This window comes from Carassius auratus, unplaced genomic scaffold, assembly GCF_003368295.1.
Source record: "Carassius auratus strain Wakin unplaced genomic scaffold, ASM336829v1 scaf_tig00004557, whole genome shotgun sequence".
NCBI classification, from domain to species: domain Eukaryota; kingdom Metazoa; phylum Chordata; class Actinopteri; order Cypriniformes; family Cyprinidae; genus Carassius; species Carassius auratus.
This window is the reverse complement of record NW_020523604.1, coordinates 77,476-95,521: the sequence shown is the minus strand read 5'-3', so window position 1 is coordinate 95,521 and position 18,046 is coordinate 77,476. Positions and strand designations below refer to the sequence as shown.

The 18,046-nt window shown below is 37.2% G+C and overlaps 1 protein-coding gene across 2 annotated transcripts; it reads right to left on the bottom strand.

Annotated features, from left to right (window-relative positions):
• Nucleotides 1-107: 107 nt before the first annotated feature.
• LOC113070509 (6-phosphofructo-2-kinase/fructose-2,6-bisphosphatase-like) lies at nt 108-16,565 on the bottom strand. 2 transcript variants are annotated; one of them, XM_026243818.1, is made up of 14 exons: nt 16,389-16,565; nt 12,860-12,985; nt 7,590-7,686; nt 7,406-7,472; nt 7,129-7,203; nt 6,150-6,206; nt 5,934-6,055; nt 5,612-5,819; nt 5,367-5,513; nt 5,174-5,278; nt 2,694-2,817; nt 2,543-2,605; nt 2,147-2,211; nt 108-2,052 (listed from the first exon to the last, which is right to left on the bottom strand). In XM_026243818.1, the coding sequence occupies exons 1-14, from the start codon at nt 16,510-16,512 to the stop codon at nt 1,993-1,995; spliced, it is 1,440 nt and encodes a 479-aa protein (XP_026099603.1). In that variant the 5' UTR covers nt 16,513-16,565; the 3' UTR covers nt 108-1,992. The 2 variants fall into 2 exon arrangements, with proteins under 2 accessions (XP_026099603.1, XP_026099602.1); XM_026243817.1 differs by having other exon boundaries at nt 109-2,052; nt 2,688-2,817; nt 16,389-16,563.
• Between the last annotated feature and the right edge of the window lie 1,481 nt (nt 16,566-18,046).

The window sequence follows — 18,046 nt, the reverse complement described above, 5'->3', positions numbered from 1 at the left end:
CCTGAATGTTTCCTTCCTTTTCTTTAGGTTTTCCTTATTTGACTAAAAAGCCCAGAAGGAATGCAATAAGAAATTCGTACAGAATAACAATTTAAATATCTCACATAATTTGGGACTTAGTGGGAATCTTTATTACAAGGGTTTAAGATTCCAGTGCAATGCACAATGAAAACTATAAGAACAAACAATGTTGCTAACAATAAGACTACTACGATTACCAACAGTATTGTAAACATATAAATGTTATTTAGTCAACCTACCTTCGGTTTTCTTAAATCATTCAAATACAACATTAAAATGTTCTACAGATTGACAAACAATATACAATTCTAAAAATGAAACAACACTCCACTGGTACAGAAATTCTTAAATGCTGTATGGATCTTCACTGTGCGTTTTCGCGCGTCTATGACGAGGCGATGTTTTGTGTTTGTGTCGCACAAAATACTATCGTTCACTCAAGACAAACTTCACATTTTACTTGAAGGAAAATGTCACTGAACAATAGGGCAAATCGTGTTTAAGTGTAAAATTATCAACAATAACGCTATTACCAATTACACATACCTGTAGAGGAACTGACTGCGCACATCCAAAAAGAAAAACAGTAAGTAGGATGAAAAAGACAGTGTGGATAGTCAAATCCAGTTTAACAACCATGCTTGCAGATTGTGTGGGAGAGCCAAAACCACTGTTGCCCGTAAGGCGAGTGCGTAAGGTCTTCCACTAACTTCACATTTTAAGGCACAAAGTTGTTTGTAAAAGGGGCAGTATTGCCCCCTCTCTTCCAAACTGATCCTAAAAAATGATACTGAAGCCACGATAATACCATAAAAGAGATGGATGCTCATTTAGACTGGAAAAATAACTTGGTTATAATGACAAATGAGTTTCAATCATGCGCAGGTATTTGTGGGTTTCAAGGGGAGCATTTTCACGTGTGCATACTGGAAATTTCGCAGAGCCTCGCCACGATTTTGGGGGACACGAAAAAAAAAAAAACAAACAAACAAAAAAAAAACTACCACACAACCATTAACCCGTGAATGTCTAAAATTCCGAAGATTGCTGCCAGAAGCCTTTCAGTCGTCACAACATAAATTGTTCTAAAAGCGCATTACTATCACCATATTTGAAGTATTTGGATACTGCATTTTTACTCCACAAGTCTCAGTTACGTAGGAGAAGGTTTTTGGACAGGCACTCGTGAACATACTAACAAAAAAATAATAATAATTGTGAGGAGTAAAGGGGCTTGAGTAAAGGGGCTGGAGAATGGTCTTGTGTGATATTGTGACGAATAATATAGATTTATTTGGTTGCTGTCCATGGTGCTGTTAACTAACTGAATCATCTTCTGATTCCTGTACTTTACGAATGCATAAAAGGGGTATTAATGCCCAAATCTTTGAACACAATATAAAAATTAATAAAACAAAGAATTTGCACGTTCACACATTAGGGGTTTAACCTGTTCTAACTAAACATTTTAAACTAGTTAAAAAAAGGTAAAATTATCTTTAGATGCAACATCAATTTCAACTAAAAACATTAGGCCAATGCCACCATCTTATCAACAAAGTACAAACATACTTGATTTTCACAGTTTAGTTTGAGAAACTAAAGGAAAGTTCAAAAGTCTGAGAGCCTCCAAAGAAAAGTTTTCCAATTGAATACATCAATATAATTTGTATGGAAAATTCATATCAACCATAATATTTGACATGTTACATTAACATTGTTCATTAACATTTGAGTGAAGAGTTGAATTGGAAATAAAAATTACATCATTTTTTGAGAATGAAAAAAAAAAAATAACTGATGTGTTCTCAGACTTTTGGATCCCACTTTTGTGTTTGCAGACCTTGATTATCTTAATGGAAACATATGCTCATGTCCTTTGAAATTCCTTTCTTCCACCTTGTTTTCCACTTACACAATCTATGTGTAGATTAACTCTGCAAAAATGGCAAATGTACAATTTTTTTATGATTATAGATGTTCGGGTACAGTCTGTAGTGCTTCTTCTGGCTTTCTTGCGACATTCACATTCTGGAAAGCAAAAAAAATAAATAATAATTATTCACTTTTTAACATTGGTCAGCAATTAAAATTCTTCATCTTTCCAGAGGGTTTCATGACTTACTGTGGGTCTGTCCCTGTGTGTGTTCACTGCTTGGATATTTAAATAGAAGGACTCCACTTTGCATCCTGCAATGAGGACATAAAAGAACATGCTGTACTCATGTGTAGCACTTCTCATTAGTAATATAATGAGGGAAAATCATGTAGTAGCAGGTTATGTTCAATCAACTATATATAAATTTCAACAGATTATGTCGGAACTCTAATGTTATTGTGTTTTTCATTAATATAGTAAAGAAGGTGGTACTGCCCAAAAACTCATCATTTTATAATAATTGTTTCTCAAACATATCTACAGAATAATTCTCTCAGACTGAAAAAAGATAACAGGACCACAAATTAGACCTAAACATAAACAGATCCATGTTAGAAAACAAACATGGCTATGCCTACTCACCATAAGCTAATGGAGTTAGTTTGAGAACAGTATGCAAAGGACACTTTAGATACGGCAGATCATCTGTGGAGAAATCAGAGATGTATAATTTGCATGAAAGATGCTATGACAGTGACAGCAATTGCTGGACGTTTTTGATTTAGACCTTCACTTTTGTCCAGAAAGTATGCCAGTAGACACCGCATGACTGCTTGGTGGCAGATGACGAGCACATTCTCTTGTCTCTCAAGCTCCATTATGACTGGCTCTAGACGGTGCACCAGGTCTTCATACGACTGCAGAACACAGGAAAGGAAAATACTGTAAACAGTAATATTGTGAAATATTGCAATTTGAAATAACCATTTTAAATTGTAATACATTTAAAAATGTAATTTATTTGTGTGATGGCAATGTTGAACTTTCAGCAACTGTTACTCCGGTCCTAAGCTGTCACATGATCCTAAAATGCTGATTTAGTACTATCAAGTACTGTTGGTGCTTAATTATAAGTAATGGATCGCACTATCAATGATGAAAAGTCTTTGCAGCTTAATATTTTTGTATATAATGTGGTGCATTTTTTTTTTTTTATTCTCTGATGAATAAAAAGCATTTCTATGAAACCGAAATCTTCTGTAACATTATATGTAAATGTCTTAACGGTCACTTTTGATGAATTTAGTGCATACTTGCTGAATTAACATTAATTTCTTAATTTTATTTAAATCTTTCTTACAACAAAATTCAGAGTTATCATGTATCTCAGTTTTCACAAATCTAAAAAAAAAAAAAAAAGCTAATAAAATAAAATGTTAATTTTAGAATGATTTCTGAATTTCATATTACCTGAAGACTGGAGTAATGACTCCTTAAATAATATATACCTTTACCATCACAGGAATAAATACAAATTTTAATACAGTCATGCCCACAAATATTGGCACCCTTGGCAAATATGATCAAATAAGGCTGTGAAAATGAATCTGCATTGTTAATCCTTTTGATGTTTTATTTGAAAAATTCACAAAAATGTATCCTTTCATTGGATAATAAGAATTTAAAATGGGGGGAAACATCATTATGAAATAAATGTTTTTCTCTAATACACATTGGCCACTATTAAGGACACCCTTTTATTGAATTATTTTTTAAACCTCCATTTGCCAGTTTAACAGCTCAAAACGGTCTCCTATAATGCCTGATGAGGTTAGAGAACACCTGACAAGAGATCAGAGACCATTCCTTCATCCAGAATCACTCCAGACCCTTCAGATTACCAGCTTCTCCTCTTCAGTTCACTCCTCTCATTTTCTGTAGGGTTCAGGTCAGAGGACTGGAATGGCTATAGTAGAAGCTTGGTTTTGAGCTCAGTGACCCATTTCGGTGTTGTTTTTGAGGTTTGTGTTTGGATTATTGTACGGTTGAATGATCCAAACATGGCCCATTATAAGATTTCTAACAGAGTCAGACACTTTTTGATTTTTTAACTGTTGGTATTTAATAGAATCCATGATGCCATGTGTCTAAACAAGATGTCCAGGACCTCCAGCAGAAATATAGGCCCACAACATCAAAAATACACCTGTATATTTTATTGTACACATGGGGTACTTTTTATCCCGGTTTTCAACAAACCCATCTTGAGAGTTCCAGTTGTGGCTGATAACTGAATATGCTTTAGTTTGTTTTTGGATGAGCTAGGAGTATTTTTCTTGAAACCCTCCCAAACAACATGTGTTGATGTAGGTTCTGTTAGACAATTTTTTAAAAGGTTTTCTGAACCAGAAACTCAACTATTTTCTGCAATTCTCCAGCTGTGATCCTTGGAGAGTCTTTAGCCACTCAAACTGACCTCCTCACCATGCATTAGGACGCTTATAGACACACGACCTCTTCCAGGCAGTTTTCTAACATTTTCTGTTGATTGGAAATTCTTAATTATTGTCCTGATGGTGGAAATGGGAATTGTCACTGCTCTAGCTCTTTTCTTAAAGCCACTTCACCAATTTGTGAAGCTCAATCATCTTTTGCTGCACATCAGAAATCTATTCTTTGGTTTTTCTGATTATGATGGATGATTAAGAGCATTTGGGCTTTGTTTTCCCTCCACTTTATATTTCTGTGAAACAGGAAGCAATGGCTGGATAATTTCATGTTTATAATCATGCTGGAGTGCTCAAAATTGTAAATATGAATGGGAATATACTTCAGAGATATTTTACTCATAAGAATTTCTAGGGGTGCCAATAATTGTGTCCAACGAGTATTTGAGAAAAACATTAATTTCATAATGATATTTCCCCTCCATTTTAAATAATTATTATCCAATGAAAGGATACATTCTTGTGAATTTTTTAAATAAAAAAATCAAAAGGATTAATGCAGATTAATTTTCACAGCCTTATTTGATCATATTTGCCAAGGGTGCCCATATTTGTGGGCATGACTGTACATCAAAATAGAAAATGGTTCTTTTAATAATATTTAAAAACATTAATGTATTTTTGATCAAATAAATGCAGCTTTCCGCGAGTATAAAATACCTTTCAAAAACAAAACAAAATTCTTAACTATCCCAAATTTCTGGCCAGTAGCACAAATTTTCACACAAACTAATTTTAACACAATCCTGTTGTGTAAAGGACTCACTTCCCCCTTTGGATATCGATAGCGGTACTTGTCCTGGTCTCTTAAGGCAAACTCTTCTGGATGGGTTTCTTGAATCTCCTCATATGTCATCTCCTCACATACACCCTTGAAATGTACCAGAGTTCAATCATTTTCATTGACATTTGCATTTCACGTGAATACCTTTAATATATAGAGAGCATAACTAGCTTACCGCATCGATTTCATTCAATGCCTTCCACTGTTCATATGGGACGCCCAGTGCCTCTGCTGTTTGTATGGTCCTCTTCATGTGGCTGGTCCACACCTTCAGGTCCTTGATGGACTGACCCCTGATGAACTCTGCAAGGGCCTTCGCATACTATACATAAAAACAGACAAGTCTAGTCTATATCTGTGTGTGTAAGGAAGATTGAAATCACAGAAATTATGCTAGAATTAAGGCTACATCCAAATCACCTTTTGGCCCTGTGAAGAGAGCCCTGTGTCTCCACCGATTCTTCCAAGAAGGTTGAGCTCACTTTCTCCATGGCGGCTCAGATAGATGGATCGCGGTGTTACGTGAATGTTCATGAGGTAATACACTATACGACTCTGAATGTGATCCTGGACGCGGTTGACGAGGTACCTGGATCCCACGTTAAAGATCTTAATGAAGGAGAGGTGTCTATGAAACAAATGGAGAAGCAGAGCAGAGAAGAAGTAAACGAGTTGAGTCCATAATATTTGGAAATGATGCACATAACATCTTAATACAATTGAAACATTGGCAACCGTGTACCTGTCCTTTTCCTCGTCCAGGGGGACATAGGACATTTTATAACAATCAATACGCTTCAGAAAGTCCACCAGTGCTTCTTCTTTGTCGCAGTTTTCATAATCTGGGCTGCTCAGTTTTACTTGCTGGCAAAACAGGAAAGAATAATGAAAGTTCTCTCATCCTACAACATTTTTAATAGTTTAATATTACTAATATTTTAATAACATTCAATGTTACCGTTGTATTTGCCTCAATGATTTCTGGGTCGTCACAAACTGACTCAATGAAAAACACCTGCATGTAAAAAAAAAAAAAAAAAAAAAATTGTGAAAGGTTGGTTGCTAAACCATCATTTACTTGACAGCAGTTTCCAAAATGATGTAGTCTTTCTATTAACAAACTACTTCTTTCCAAAGCATTACAAAACAATACTGCCATTGCACTGCAGCCAAGCATGCTGACACAATCAACTCAATATCTCATTCAAACTCTGATCTGAATTGGTTTGCTCATTAAAAAAATTATTATATTCAGACTCTCAGCACTAAATATAATGTAGTTCTTTTTAACAAATCAACTGGCAGTAAATAAGCCACTTTAAGAAAGAAAAAGTCACAGAGCTTTACCACGGTCAATCACCATTCACAGATACAATGAAAATGAATTGGATGTGAAAACTAATCATACCTTACTCGACACTGGATTTATGGTGTAATCCAAGATTAATATTGAATATAAAACATTAGCATTAGAGGTCAGGCAGTAGTTTTTTTTTTTTTTTTTTCTGCATTATAACAATTCATTAAGCATACCGTCACATTATTATCTAGCTAGATCCCCCTGGAGAAGTGGCTCTGGTTTACACATGATATAAATGAATGTTTTCATTAGTGTAAAATATTTTTAATTCGCACCCTGTAGTTTATATGATTAAATATATTTTTGCTAGACCTTCTCTAGTCTGGATCTAATTCACTGTGCAGCTAGCAATCTTTTTTATTTTAATCTTTTTTTGGTTCTACACACCTGAGGCAATTTGATTTTTAAGCTTGGAGCACAACGATCTCTTCTAGTACTTTATTTTTTATGAAATAATAAAAAAAAAACCTACAGTCTTTAAGTAACATCCCATTAATCATCACATTAAATACAATGCAAAGATGATGTGAGGCAGACTTTCATAATGCAGTCAGAGTAAGCAAAACTCTGCACTTGCCTTATAGCCCTTCTCCTTGGCAAAACTGAGGATGACTCCTCTTCTCTCTCTCGTAGTATTGGTGGAATCAAATACCTGTGAAGTGCATTTGTCAGAGACAGATTTACCTCAATGATTGGTTAACTCCTCAATAAAAATGCTGAGAACCACAGACGAAGCTGGTAAATTCTCAATCATATGGATATTAAGTCAGACATCTTCACATAGTAGCTTGAAAAGTTGAATTCATAGTTTGGACAGACAAGAAGAACCGTTATCCATTACATTATTGACTCACTGCAACTTGTCCCTGCTCCTTAGTGAAGTAATTGGCGATGTCCTTAAGGGCATTTGAGGCATAGGCTCTGAACATATGATACACAGACATTATTGAACAAATGACACCTAATACGTACACAAGACACAAACAAATAACACTGCTTATTTAGAAGTTATGTACCATCATCCTAAATGTATTGTACCTGCGGATTTTCATGGCCTCTTCATTGTCTGGACGAAAAAATTCATAGTTCTTGTATGTCTGCACAACTTCCCTTCGATACTGACCTAAATTAAAGACTTCGAAAAAATAATAGTTAGCAGTTTTTTTTTACATATATTTAAACACTACATTATAGATTTTTTATTTAAAATAAAATGATGCTGATACATATTACATGTGCATCTCAAATTAGAATGTTGTGGAAAAGTTTATTTCCGTAAATCAACTCAAATTGTGAAACTCGTATATTACATTTCCGTGCACACTGACTGAAGTAGTTTAAGTCTTTGGTTCTTTTAATTGTGATGATTTTGGCTCACATTTAACAAAAACCCACCAATTCACCATCTCAGAAAATCTAAATATGGTGACATGCCAATCAGCTAATCAACTCAAAACACCTGCAAAGGTTTCCTGAGCCTTCAAAATGGTCTCAAAGTTTGGTTCACTAGGCTACAAAATCATGGTGAAGACTGCTGAACTGACAGTTGTCCAGAAGACAATAACTGACACCCTTCAAAAGGAGGAGTAAGCCACAAACATTAATTGCCAAAGAAGCTGGATGTTCACAGAGTTCTGTATCCAAGCATGTTAACCCAAAGTTGAGTGGAAGGAAAAAGTGTGGAAGAAAAAGATGCATAACCAACCGAGAGAACCGCAGCCTCATGAGGATTGTCAAGCAAAATCGATTAAAACATTTGAGAACTTCACAAGGAATGGACTGAGGCTGGGGTCAAGGCATCAAGAGCCACCACACACAGACATGTCAAGGAATTTGTTGAACCACAGACAACATCACAGGGCTAAGGCGAAGAAGAACTGGACTGTTGCCCAGTGGTTCAAAGTCCTCTTTTCAGATGAGAGCAAGTTTTGTAATTAATTTGGAAACCAAGGTCCTAGAGTCTGGAGGAAGGGTGGAAAAGCTCATAGCCCAAGTTTCTTGAAGTCCAGCGTTAAGTTTCCACAGTCCGTGAAGATTCGGGGTGCAATGTCATCTGCTGGTGTTGGTCCATTGTGTTTTTTGAAAACCAAAGTCACTGCACCCGTTTACCAAGTAATTTCCGAGCTGTTCTCTAATCAGCAGTTTAAATTCCATCAGGTGCGTGATTTCACATAGAGCAGCTGTTACTACACAGAGCCGTTTGTTAACTGAGAAGATGCGCAAATAAACGCTGAAAATGAAGTGGATTTGCGCATCTTCTCAGTTATGGCTCCTTGTAGTAACAGCTGCTCGATGTGAAATCACGCACCTGTGGGAATTTACCGCTGATTAGAAAACCGGCTTTACTGACGAGATGCGCATTAAAGATCGGCCGATCGTGATCGGAGCAGCCCTAATCAAAAGCAAGACAAATGTAACCCCCATTTTCATATTCGACTGGTTCTGCTGCTTTTGACTGCGATGGGCTTTAGGCAGCGTGGGGTCTCTTGCTCCACGTCTGTCACAGCAAAACCATACCAGTTCCAAACAACAGATGATTTTATTCCTTTCTTGGGAACAAACTTCCAACTCTCACCGGTAGCCATGTTGTCGCTTGCTGTTTCGTGTGTGCTATGATGTTGTTGTTGTCGATTGCCATACTGCCATGTGAAACTAACGCTACAGAAGCTCTGGGGAGCCAAAAATGCACCATTACACAAAAACTCGATTTACTTATTTTTTAAATTGCCTGTAACAAAAAATTTGAATTAATTCATTCAATCGATTTTTCGCCCAGGCCTACTGTCAAGAGGAAAATTAGAAATAAGAGATCAAAAAAAAAAATGCAGATGAGCTGAAGGTCACGGTCAAAGAAACCTGGGCTTCCATACCACCTCAGCAGTGCCACAAACTGATCACCTCCATGCCAAGCTGAATTGAGGCAGTAATTAAAGCAAAAGGAGCCCCAACCAAATATTGAGTACATGTACAGTAAGCGAACAATTTCCAGAAGGCTAGCAATTTTTTTTGTTGTTCTTATGAAGTATTCTAATTTGTTGAGATAGTGAATTGGTGGGTTTTTGTTGAATGTGAGCCAAAATCACCACAATTAAAAGAACCCAAGACTTCAGTCTGTGTGCACTGATTTTCACAATTTGAGTTGAATTACTGGAATGAACTTTTCCATGACATTCTAATTTACTGAGATGCACCTGTACATATAGTAGATAATTTAATATGTAAATTTTATAAATACACATTGTATATGTGTGTGTATACAGATGCATCATATATATATAGGAATAAATTGACAACGGGCCGTTGAATTTTTAGAAAAATAATGCACACCCGATGTGGCCACAACGCAAATCTTATACTACGGTTACCACACCTCAAGACATCAATCAGATGATATATTTAAAAGGATCCGTACGGTTTTTGTACTTAAAAATCACTATTATGAGTAGGATTTTTTTTTTTATCTCATCTAATGCCTGTTTCGCTGGTTCCAAAACATCATTTTAAAGCTGTTAATAGAGGCTTGAGCCGTTGATAGCATTCTAATGCAGTTATTAATTAAGTTATTAGAAAGAGAGCGACAGAGACGCACACAGAGAGCACTTGTGAATTAGGCTTCCTCTGTCCATCCCCCAAAATTCTTCTGCAGCAGTGTCTCTAAACAGCACCATTATTACCTTGCCAGTGAGAAATTTCATGTGTATTTATTTTCAGAAAATCGTCTGTCATGTTTTTGTTTTTGTTAGTCCTGTAATTTCAGTTATAGTTTTACCATGCGTGACATTGAACTGCAATGCGGTCAAGAGAGCTGCCTGGAACAACGTTCACCGCGTGTTTCCCAGAAAAGAATTGCACACCTCAGAACGTTCGTCAGCCAACCTAGTTCCAGGCAGCTCTCTTGATCGCATTGCAGTTCTATATCACTTCGCATAGTTAATTGTAATAAAGGTCACGCAGTTTGCACAAAAAGGTCTTGTCAGCGCTGCCCTGACAATTTTATCAGTTAGCCTATATAGTGTAGCAACTTAAAGGCTACACATGATATCTCTCACTAGCTATGTAATAACAATGCTGTTATTAGAGACGCTGCAGCAGAAGAGTGTTTAGAGCAAGACGACAGAGGTACGTTAGCCTAATTCACACAAGCTCTCTCTCTCTTTCTTTTTCTCTCTCTGGGTCTCTGTCGATCTCGCTCTCTTTCTAATAACTTCATTAATAACTGCATTAGAATGTTATAAACGCCTCGAACCTCCGTTACCAGCTATAAAACTAAATTTTGGTACTAGCAAAAGAGGCATTGGATGAGATGCGAAAGAAATAATTCTACTCACAATAGCGATTGAAGTACAAAAACCAGATGGATCCCTTTAAATAAATCATCGGATCAATGTCTTAAGGTGTGGTAACCATAGTATAAGTGGAATAATTGACTAGAATTTATTAGAAAACTAATGCACGATTAAACGATTAACCCGATTCAAAAAAAGTTAGGACACTGTACAAATTGTGAGTCAAGAAAGCAATGGAATAATTTACAAATCTCATAAACTAAAATTGTATTCACAATAGAATTTAGATAACAAATGTTGCAAGTGAGACATTTTGAAATGTAATGCCAAATACTGGCTAATTTCGGATTTCATGAGAGCTACACATTCCAAAAAATTTGGGACAGGTAGCAATAACAGTCCAGAAAAGTAAAAAAATGTATATAAAGGAACAGCTGGAGGACCAATTTGCAACTTAATAGGTCAATTGGGAACATTATTAGGTATAAAAAGAGCCTCTCAGAGTGGCATTGTCTCTCAGAAGTCAAGATGGGCAGAGGATCACCAATTCCCCCAATGCTGCGGCGAAAAATAGTGGAGCAATATCAGAAAGGAGTTTCTCAGAGTTTGAAGTTATCATCATCATGCATAATATCATCCAAAGATTCAGAGAATGTGGAACAATCTCTGTGCGTAAGGGAAAAAAGGCAGGAAAACCACATTGGATGCCGTGATCTTCAGACCCTTAAGGTTCACACCAAGCACGATAACTATAAAGATAACGATAAAGATATAGTTCTAAAAATCGTTCTCAATATTAAAGAATAGCAGAGTCCACACTACAACTATAACAATAAAGGCATAGAGAAACGGTATCGTTGGAATAATTTTTAGAATGATTTTTTTTCAGCTGATGAACGATACAAATATTGACATCCAATCAGAATCCACCGTGCTATAAACGAGCTCGAGGATTTAAAGCGGCAGACGCACATGCGCTCAGAATAAACAGACGACATCTTTTGCTGGTGTGGACGCTAATATCGTTATCTTTATAGTTATCGTTCTTGGTGTAAGTGGGGCTTTAGACGGCACTGCATCACATACAGGAATGCTACTGTAATGGAAATCACAACATTGGCTCAGGAATACTTCTGGAAAACATTGACAACTGTTCTGTTGTAAGACGAATCAAAATTTGAAGTACTTTTTGGAAAACTGGGACGCCATGTCATCCGAACTAAAGAGGACAAGGACAACCCAAGTTGTTATCAGCGATCAGTTCAGAAGCCTGAATCTCTGATGGTATGGGGTTGCATGAGTGCATGTGGCATGGGAAGCTTACACATCTGGAAAGGCACCATCAATGCTGAAAGGTATATCCAAGATCTAGAACAACATATGCTCCCATCCAGATGTCGTCTCTTTCAGGGAAGACCTTGCCTTTTCCAACATGACAATGACAGACCACATACTGCATCAATTACAACATCATGGATGCGTAGAAGAAGGATCCGGGTACTGAAATGGCCACCCTGTAGTCCAGATCTTTCATCCATAGAAAACATTTGGTAAACCATAAAAAGGAAGATGGGACAAAGAACTACTAAGTAGTTGAGCAACTAGAAGCCTGTATTATACAAGAATGGGACAACATTCGTATTCTAAAACTTGAGCAACATGTCTCTTCAGTCCCCAGATGTTTGCAGACTATTATAAAAAGAAGAGGAGATGCCACACAGTGGTAAACATGGCCTTGAAATTTAAAATCAACTTATTTTCATTTTCAAATTATACAATTTCTAAGTCTAAACATTTGATATGTCATCAGTTTTGTATTCTGAATAAAATATTGAAATTTGAAACTTCCACATCATTGCATTCCATTTTTTTATTCACAATTTGTACAGTGTTCCAACTTTTTTTGGATTCAGGTTTTTACACACACACACACACACGTGTGCATAACATTTGAATTATGCTTGCATAATCAAATACTTGCCATTAAGAGCTGATCATTAACTTCATAATATATACACTAACCTTGAGTAGGGACTCCAATCCAATTTAGGTATCGGGTTAACTTTTTGGAGATGTAGGTCTTTCCCCTGGCTGGCAGACCAACCATCACAATCATTGTGGGACAGTTTGTAAACTGGGGTCGTGAGGCTATGGACCAGAAGAAAACATGGACATTAAAGTTTGAATAAGGTTTAATCACTTGGAGATGTTTGAGTAGGAGATTACATATGCATTCACAAGATAATGCCAGTGCTACATTAATCTAACAGTCTGTTTCATTTGAGAACAATGGTAGCAGTCCAAGCAGAGAGCTGCCACATTAGCTTCAAAGAACCCACTGACTTCTGCAATGAAAACCGTACATCTTCTAGCGAACTGGTTCTCAAACCTGTTCTGGAGTACGCCCTGCCCTGCACATTTTGTACATCTCCCTCAATTATCAATCAATCAATCAATCACCTTTATTTATATAGTGCTTTAAACAAAATACATTGCGCCAAAGCACTGAACAACATTCATTTGGAAAACAGTGTCTCAATAATGCAAAATGATAGTTAAAGGCAGTTCATCATTGAATTCATTGATGTCATCTCTGTTCAGTTGAAATAGTGTCTGTTTTAATTTGCAATCAAGTCAACGATATCGCTGTAGATGAAGTATCACACCTGATTCAACTCATCAGCTCATTAGGAGAGACTGCAAGTTTGTGTCAAGTTTGCAAATGGGCGGAAATTTTCTGGAAACCTTCCATGGGAACTTCGTCTGTGGAATTTTGGAAATATTTCAAATTTGAAACTTACCAGAAACTTAAGTCAATTGATGGGAACTTATGGGAATTTTCTGGAATTAATTGGAAATTCAGGGATATTTATAAAACCATCATATACAAACGTAAATATATTAAAAAAAAATTGATCATAGGCCTACATGCATGCAATTTTTTTTCAAATACATTTTTTGGGGGAATCTGTGATGCTTTTTTCAGGATTTATTGATGAATGAAAACTTGTGAACAGTATTATAATAGAATTTCTAAAACATAAATCTTTTCTATTAAGTAATTCATACTCTTAAGGTACTAATTTGTAGGCTTACCTATTAGGGGTAAAAAATAAAAAATGAACAAATATGTCCTTTTAAGTGTACTGCTTCAATGACAGGCTGTTGTACCCCAAAAGGTGTGATTTTGGCCCCTTTTTTCTGTATGTAGCATATACATCCAAAACAATTTCTGAAACTACAGATAACCCTATTATTTGTATGGCCATCACATTAAAAGATCTAAATCCTTGGTCTGGGGCCGTGGAAAATACAATTTCTCTCTTGCACCTTCCATTCCCTTTTCTTAATTTTCCCTAATATCTCTGCCCCTCCCACCCAACAATCCTGCATTTATTTAATCCAAAGTACAGCAGGAGCAGTAATATTGTGAAATATTTTTACTATTTAAAATAACCGCTTTAGATTGGAATATATTTTTAAATTAATTTATTTCTGTGATCAAAAATCTGAATTTTCAGCATCATTACTGCAGACTTCAGTGTCACATCTCACATGACCCTTCAGAAATCATTCTAATATGCTGATTTGCTGTTTAAGAACGTATTTGTTGTTGTTGTTACTATTATCAATATTTAAAACAGTTGAGTACATCATTTTCTGATGAATGGGGGGGGGGGGTATAGAAATTATGAACTTTATTTAGCAAGGATGCTTTAAATTGATCAAATAAATACGTTTTTTGGGAGAAAATCAGCATGATTTCTGTAGGATCATGTGGCACTGAAGACTGGATTAACGACACTGAAAATTCAGCTTTGAAATCACAAGAAGAAATTACATTTTAAAATAAATTAAAATAGAAATCAGTCATTTACACACAATCTTTTTTTCTCACAATATTGCTATTTTTGCTGCATTTTGGATTTAAAAAAAAATTAATGCAGGTGTGGTGAGTAGAAGAGACTTCTTTGAAAAACAAAAATTTTACTGATCAAAACACTTGACTAGTGTATTAGAACACAAAGTGTATAAATGTCAAAAATAGTACAATATATTTGTTGTAAAATTCTAATACTGAACACACTATTGAATTATTAGGCTGTGACTCATTAATTTTGTGTTGCTGTCTTCTCAAGCTCCCTCCCTTTACAATAAGTCCATATGAATCTTGGTCTCTGCTAATGTAACATTACAATCAATATTGATGTCCTTTAGGACAGTATTCTGAATGATGATAATAATGGGGTGCTACTGATAGCCTAACACACACTAGCAGTTTAATACTCAATTAGATTAATAAACACAAAACTATCGCATTTACAGATTAAACTGACCTGCACTTTAAGCCCTGAACAGGTCTGTGATGTAGCTACAATTCACTGCTTCTTCTGGCCACTTCATCTCTTTCATCGAGTCCCGCAGAACAGACGTGAGCCGATTTGTGCAGTGCAGCACTGCCAGTCAAGACTAACCGATTTATGATTTATTATAAATTTATCATCAAATGAAAACATTTTAAAATGATCACGGTTACATTGAGAAGACTTAATAATAACAAGAATAATAACTAACAACAACAACAAAAATAAAAACCGGCAGTGGGCACAATCAGCCGCCAGGTCACCGGGAATACACCCAGTGCTCATGATGGCCAGTATAGGACTGATCCATTGAGATTTATCTGATTTCCTGTTCTTTAGTGTGGTATATAGCTATGTGTGCATTTATAACATCTGGAGCTAAAAAGCTCAAAGTCTCCAACAAAAGGTCTTATTATTCCATGTAAAAGAAGGCTGATCCAGATTGGGCTAAAATGCCTCGTTCAAACACCCGCCACGTGTCTACGTCACGATGTGGAACTATGTGCAATGCTGCCCAAATGTTCACGCAAAGAAAGAAGGCGTGGTTTCAGAAAGCGTAGTAGTGTTGATGCAGCCATGTCAGCAGGGAGGCGCTGTGTTTTTGTGCAAAAGCAAAAACACTTAATTTGGCCTTCAGCAGTGGGCGTGTTCGTTTGTTATCTGGCTCGCTGCACACTTATTGCTCTGCTTGTGTTCATCTTCAGTTCTCAGCAGTTCAGTAAGTGTATGGTTTGAGTAAATGAATTACTTCGTGATATTGGTTTATTTCGACACAGACTCAGTGTCAGCCATGTTTTAAAAAAAATGTTAATAACTAGTAATTTGTGGATTAATGATTATTGGAGACGATAACCGTTGCAAACGATTCACTCCGATTTGGTAAACTGGTTCAACCGGTTCACAAAGAAAAACGGGTTAAATCGAACGATTCGTTCGCGAACCGGACTACTTAAAATTCCTGTTCATTCTATTGCCTGAACTGAAGAAAGCTCTTAAAAACACAAATCTGTGCAACTTCAACAGGCAATCAAATGTAAACAACAGCAGGCTGGGTTAAAGTTCACAACACCCGGGTTGATCATCTACGGGACATTAACACTCTTGATGCACCAAACATTTTAACTGAACGGGAATAAGCAAATATAGTAAACGGAAAGACAGGTGAATTAAATTATCCCCTCACTCACAGCCTCTCCTTTGGCCTAGGGAACTGCCCATTCCTGGCACCCATATCTTGAGCAGTGGTGTCTGTGTGAGCTCCTTCTGCTCCGCGGACATGTCGCTTGTGTTGTTCAAGAACTGAGAAAGCATGGCTGGGATCCCATCAACCCTGTTCCTGCTCAGGTCACATGACTGAGGCGGGAAGAGCTGGAAGGAGAGACACGATTGGTGGAGAGACCGAATCCTGGCGGCCAATGGGACATTTACTTAGTTAACCCTTTAGAGGCTTTGAGCTGCCCCGTCACGTGGTGTGAATTTAGCCCGTGGGGGAAAACATTGCTTTGGCGCCAATTGAAATACATGAGACGATCATGCCAAAGAGTTGCTGTGTCGTTTTCTGCACCTCCAATAAACGAATAAATTATGAATTGAAGTTCTACATCCTGCCTAATAAACGTACAGAACCGGAAAGAAGGGCAAAATGGCTATAACTAATACGTTGTGAGGATGATCAAGGGAAGTTGAGGAATCCCAAGACTAAGCATGTGTATGTGTGCAGTCTGCATTTCATCACAGGCAGGCTACGTTAACATTGTGTTCATTATAACGTTATCAAAACTGTGTATGGTTGTTTCAGAAAGTGGCATGCATTTATAATTATCATTTTACCTTAAGCAAAACTATGTAGCCTAGTGTCGAACCTAAACTCACATGAAAACGCATCTGCTAAGAGGTGCAGTCTACGTAATACGCCGTATACCCACCAGGGGGGCAGTGTTTCATAATATTTTTTTGATGCAGCCCTGGGCGCCGCCATTGGCTAACGGACCCCCACCTGCTGTTAGCATTCCATTCACTCCCATTCATTTTGGCGTCACTTTGACAGCGAATAACTTTACATCTTAGGCGTTTAAAGACTCCAATTTGCCCATTAATTATTTCTAAAGAAACACACAAATGTATAAAAGGCTCAATTACCTTGTATCTTACGTTATGTTCCCGTAGAAGCAGTTTTTGTAAAAAATTGGCTAACGATTGCATCATAACCAGCGACTCTCTGTCGCACAGTAGAGAAATTACCGTATGGACAGGAGGAGAAGCTCGCAGGCAATCTTTTACTGTCTATGAGTCGGGGCACGTGGAGGCATAATGTCAAGGGAGATAATTAATCAGAATCCTTACCAAAATTTGCTCCTGTTCACGCTCGCCTTCTCTGGAAGATTCAGTGGCTGATTCAGATTTCTCTTGGCACAGCGATTAGAAGACTTACAGGTTGCTAACGTGACATCTATGTCATCAAGCTCAGTTTGAGTCTGCAGTATGCCCAACCCCCCAGGGAGTGCGTGCTTCTAATTGACTTCATTTTTCTCAGTTTAATCAAATGGGGTCGCTGTGTCCATTTCTTTTACTGTCTATGATACATCTCGGTTACGTATGTAACCTTGGTTCCCTGAATAGGGAACGAGATGCTGCGGTGACGTCACCACGTATGGGAACACCTCTGGTGTGACGAATGTCTGAAGCCCTATACCATCCCGCCAATCCTATTGGCCAAATGGCGCATAGCACCACCCTGCGCATGCGCGCGCATGATATACCTGGGTGCAGCGCGCCATTTCGCTCAGATTTCATGACTGAAGATGAAGAGTTATCAAGGTACGGAACGGCCAGAACCGCAGCATCT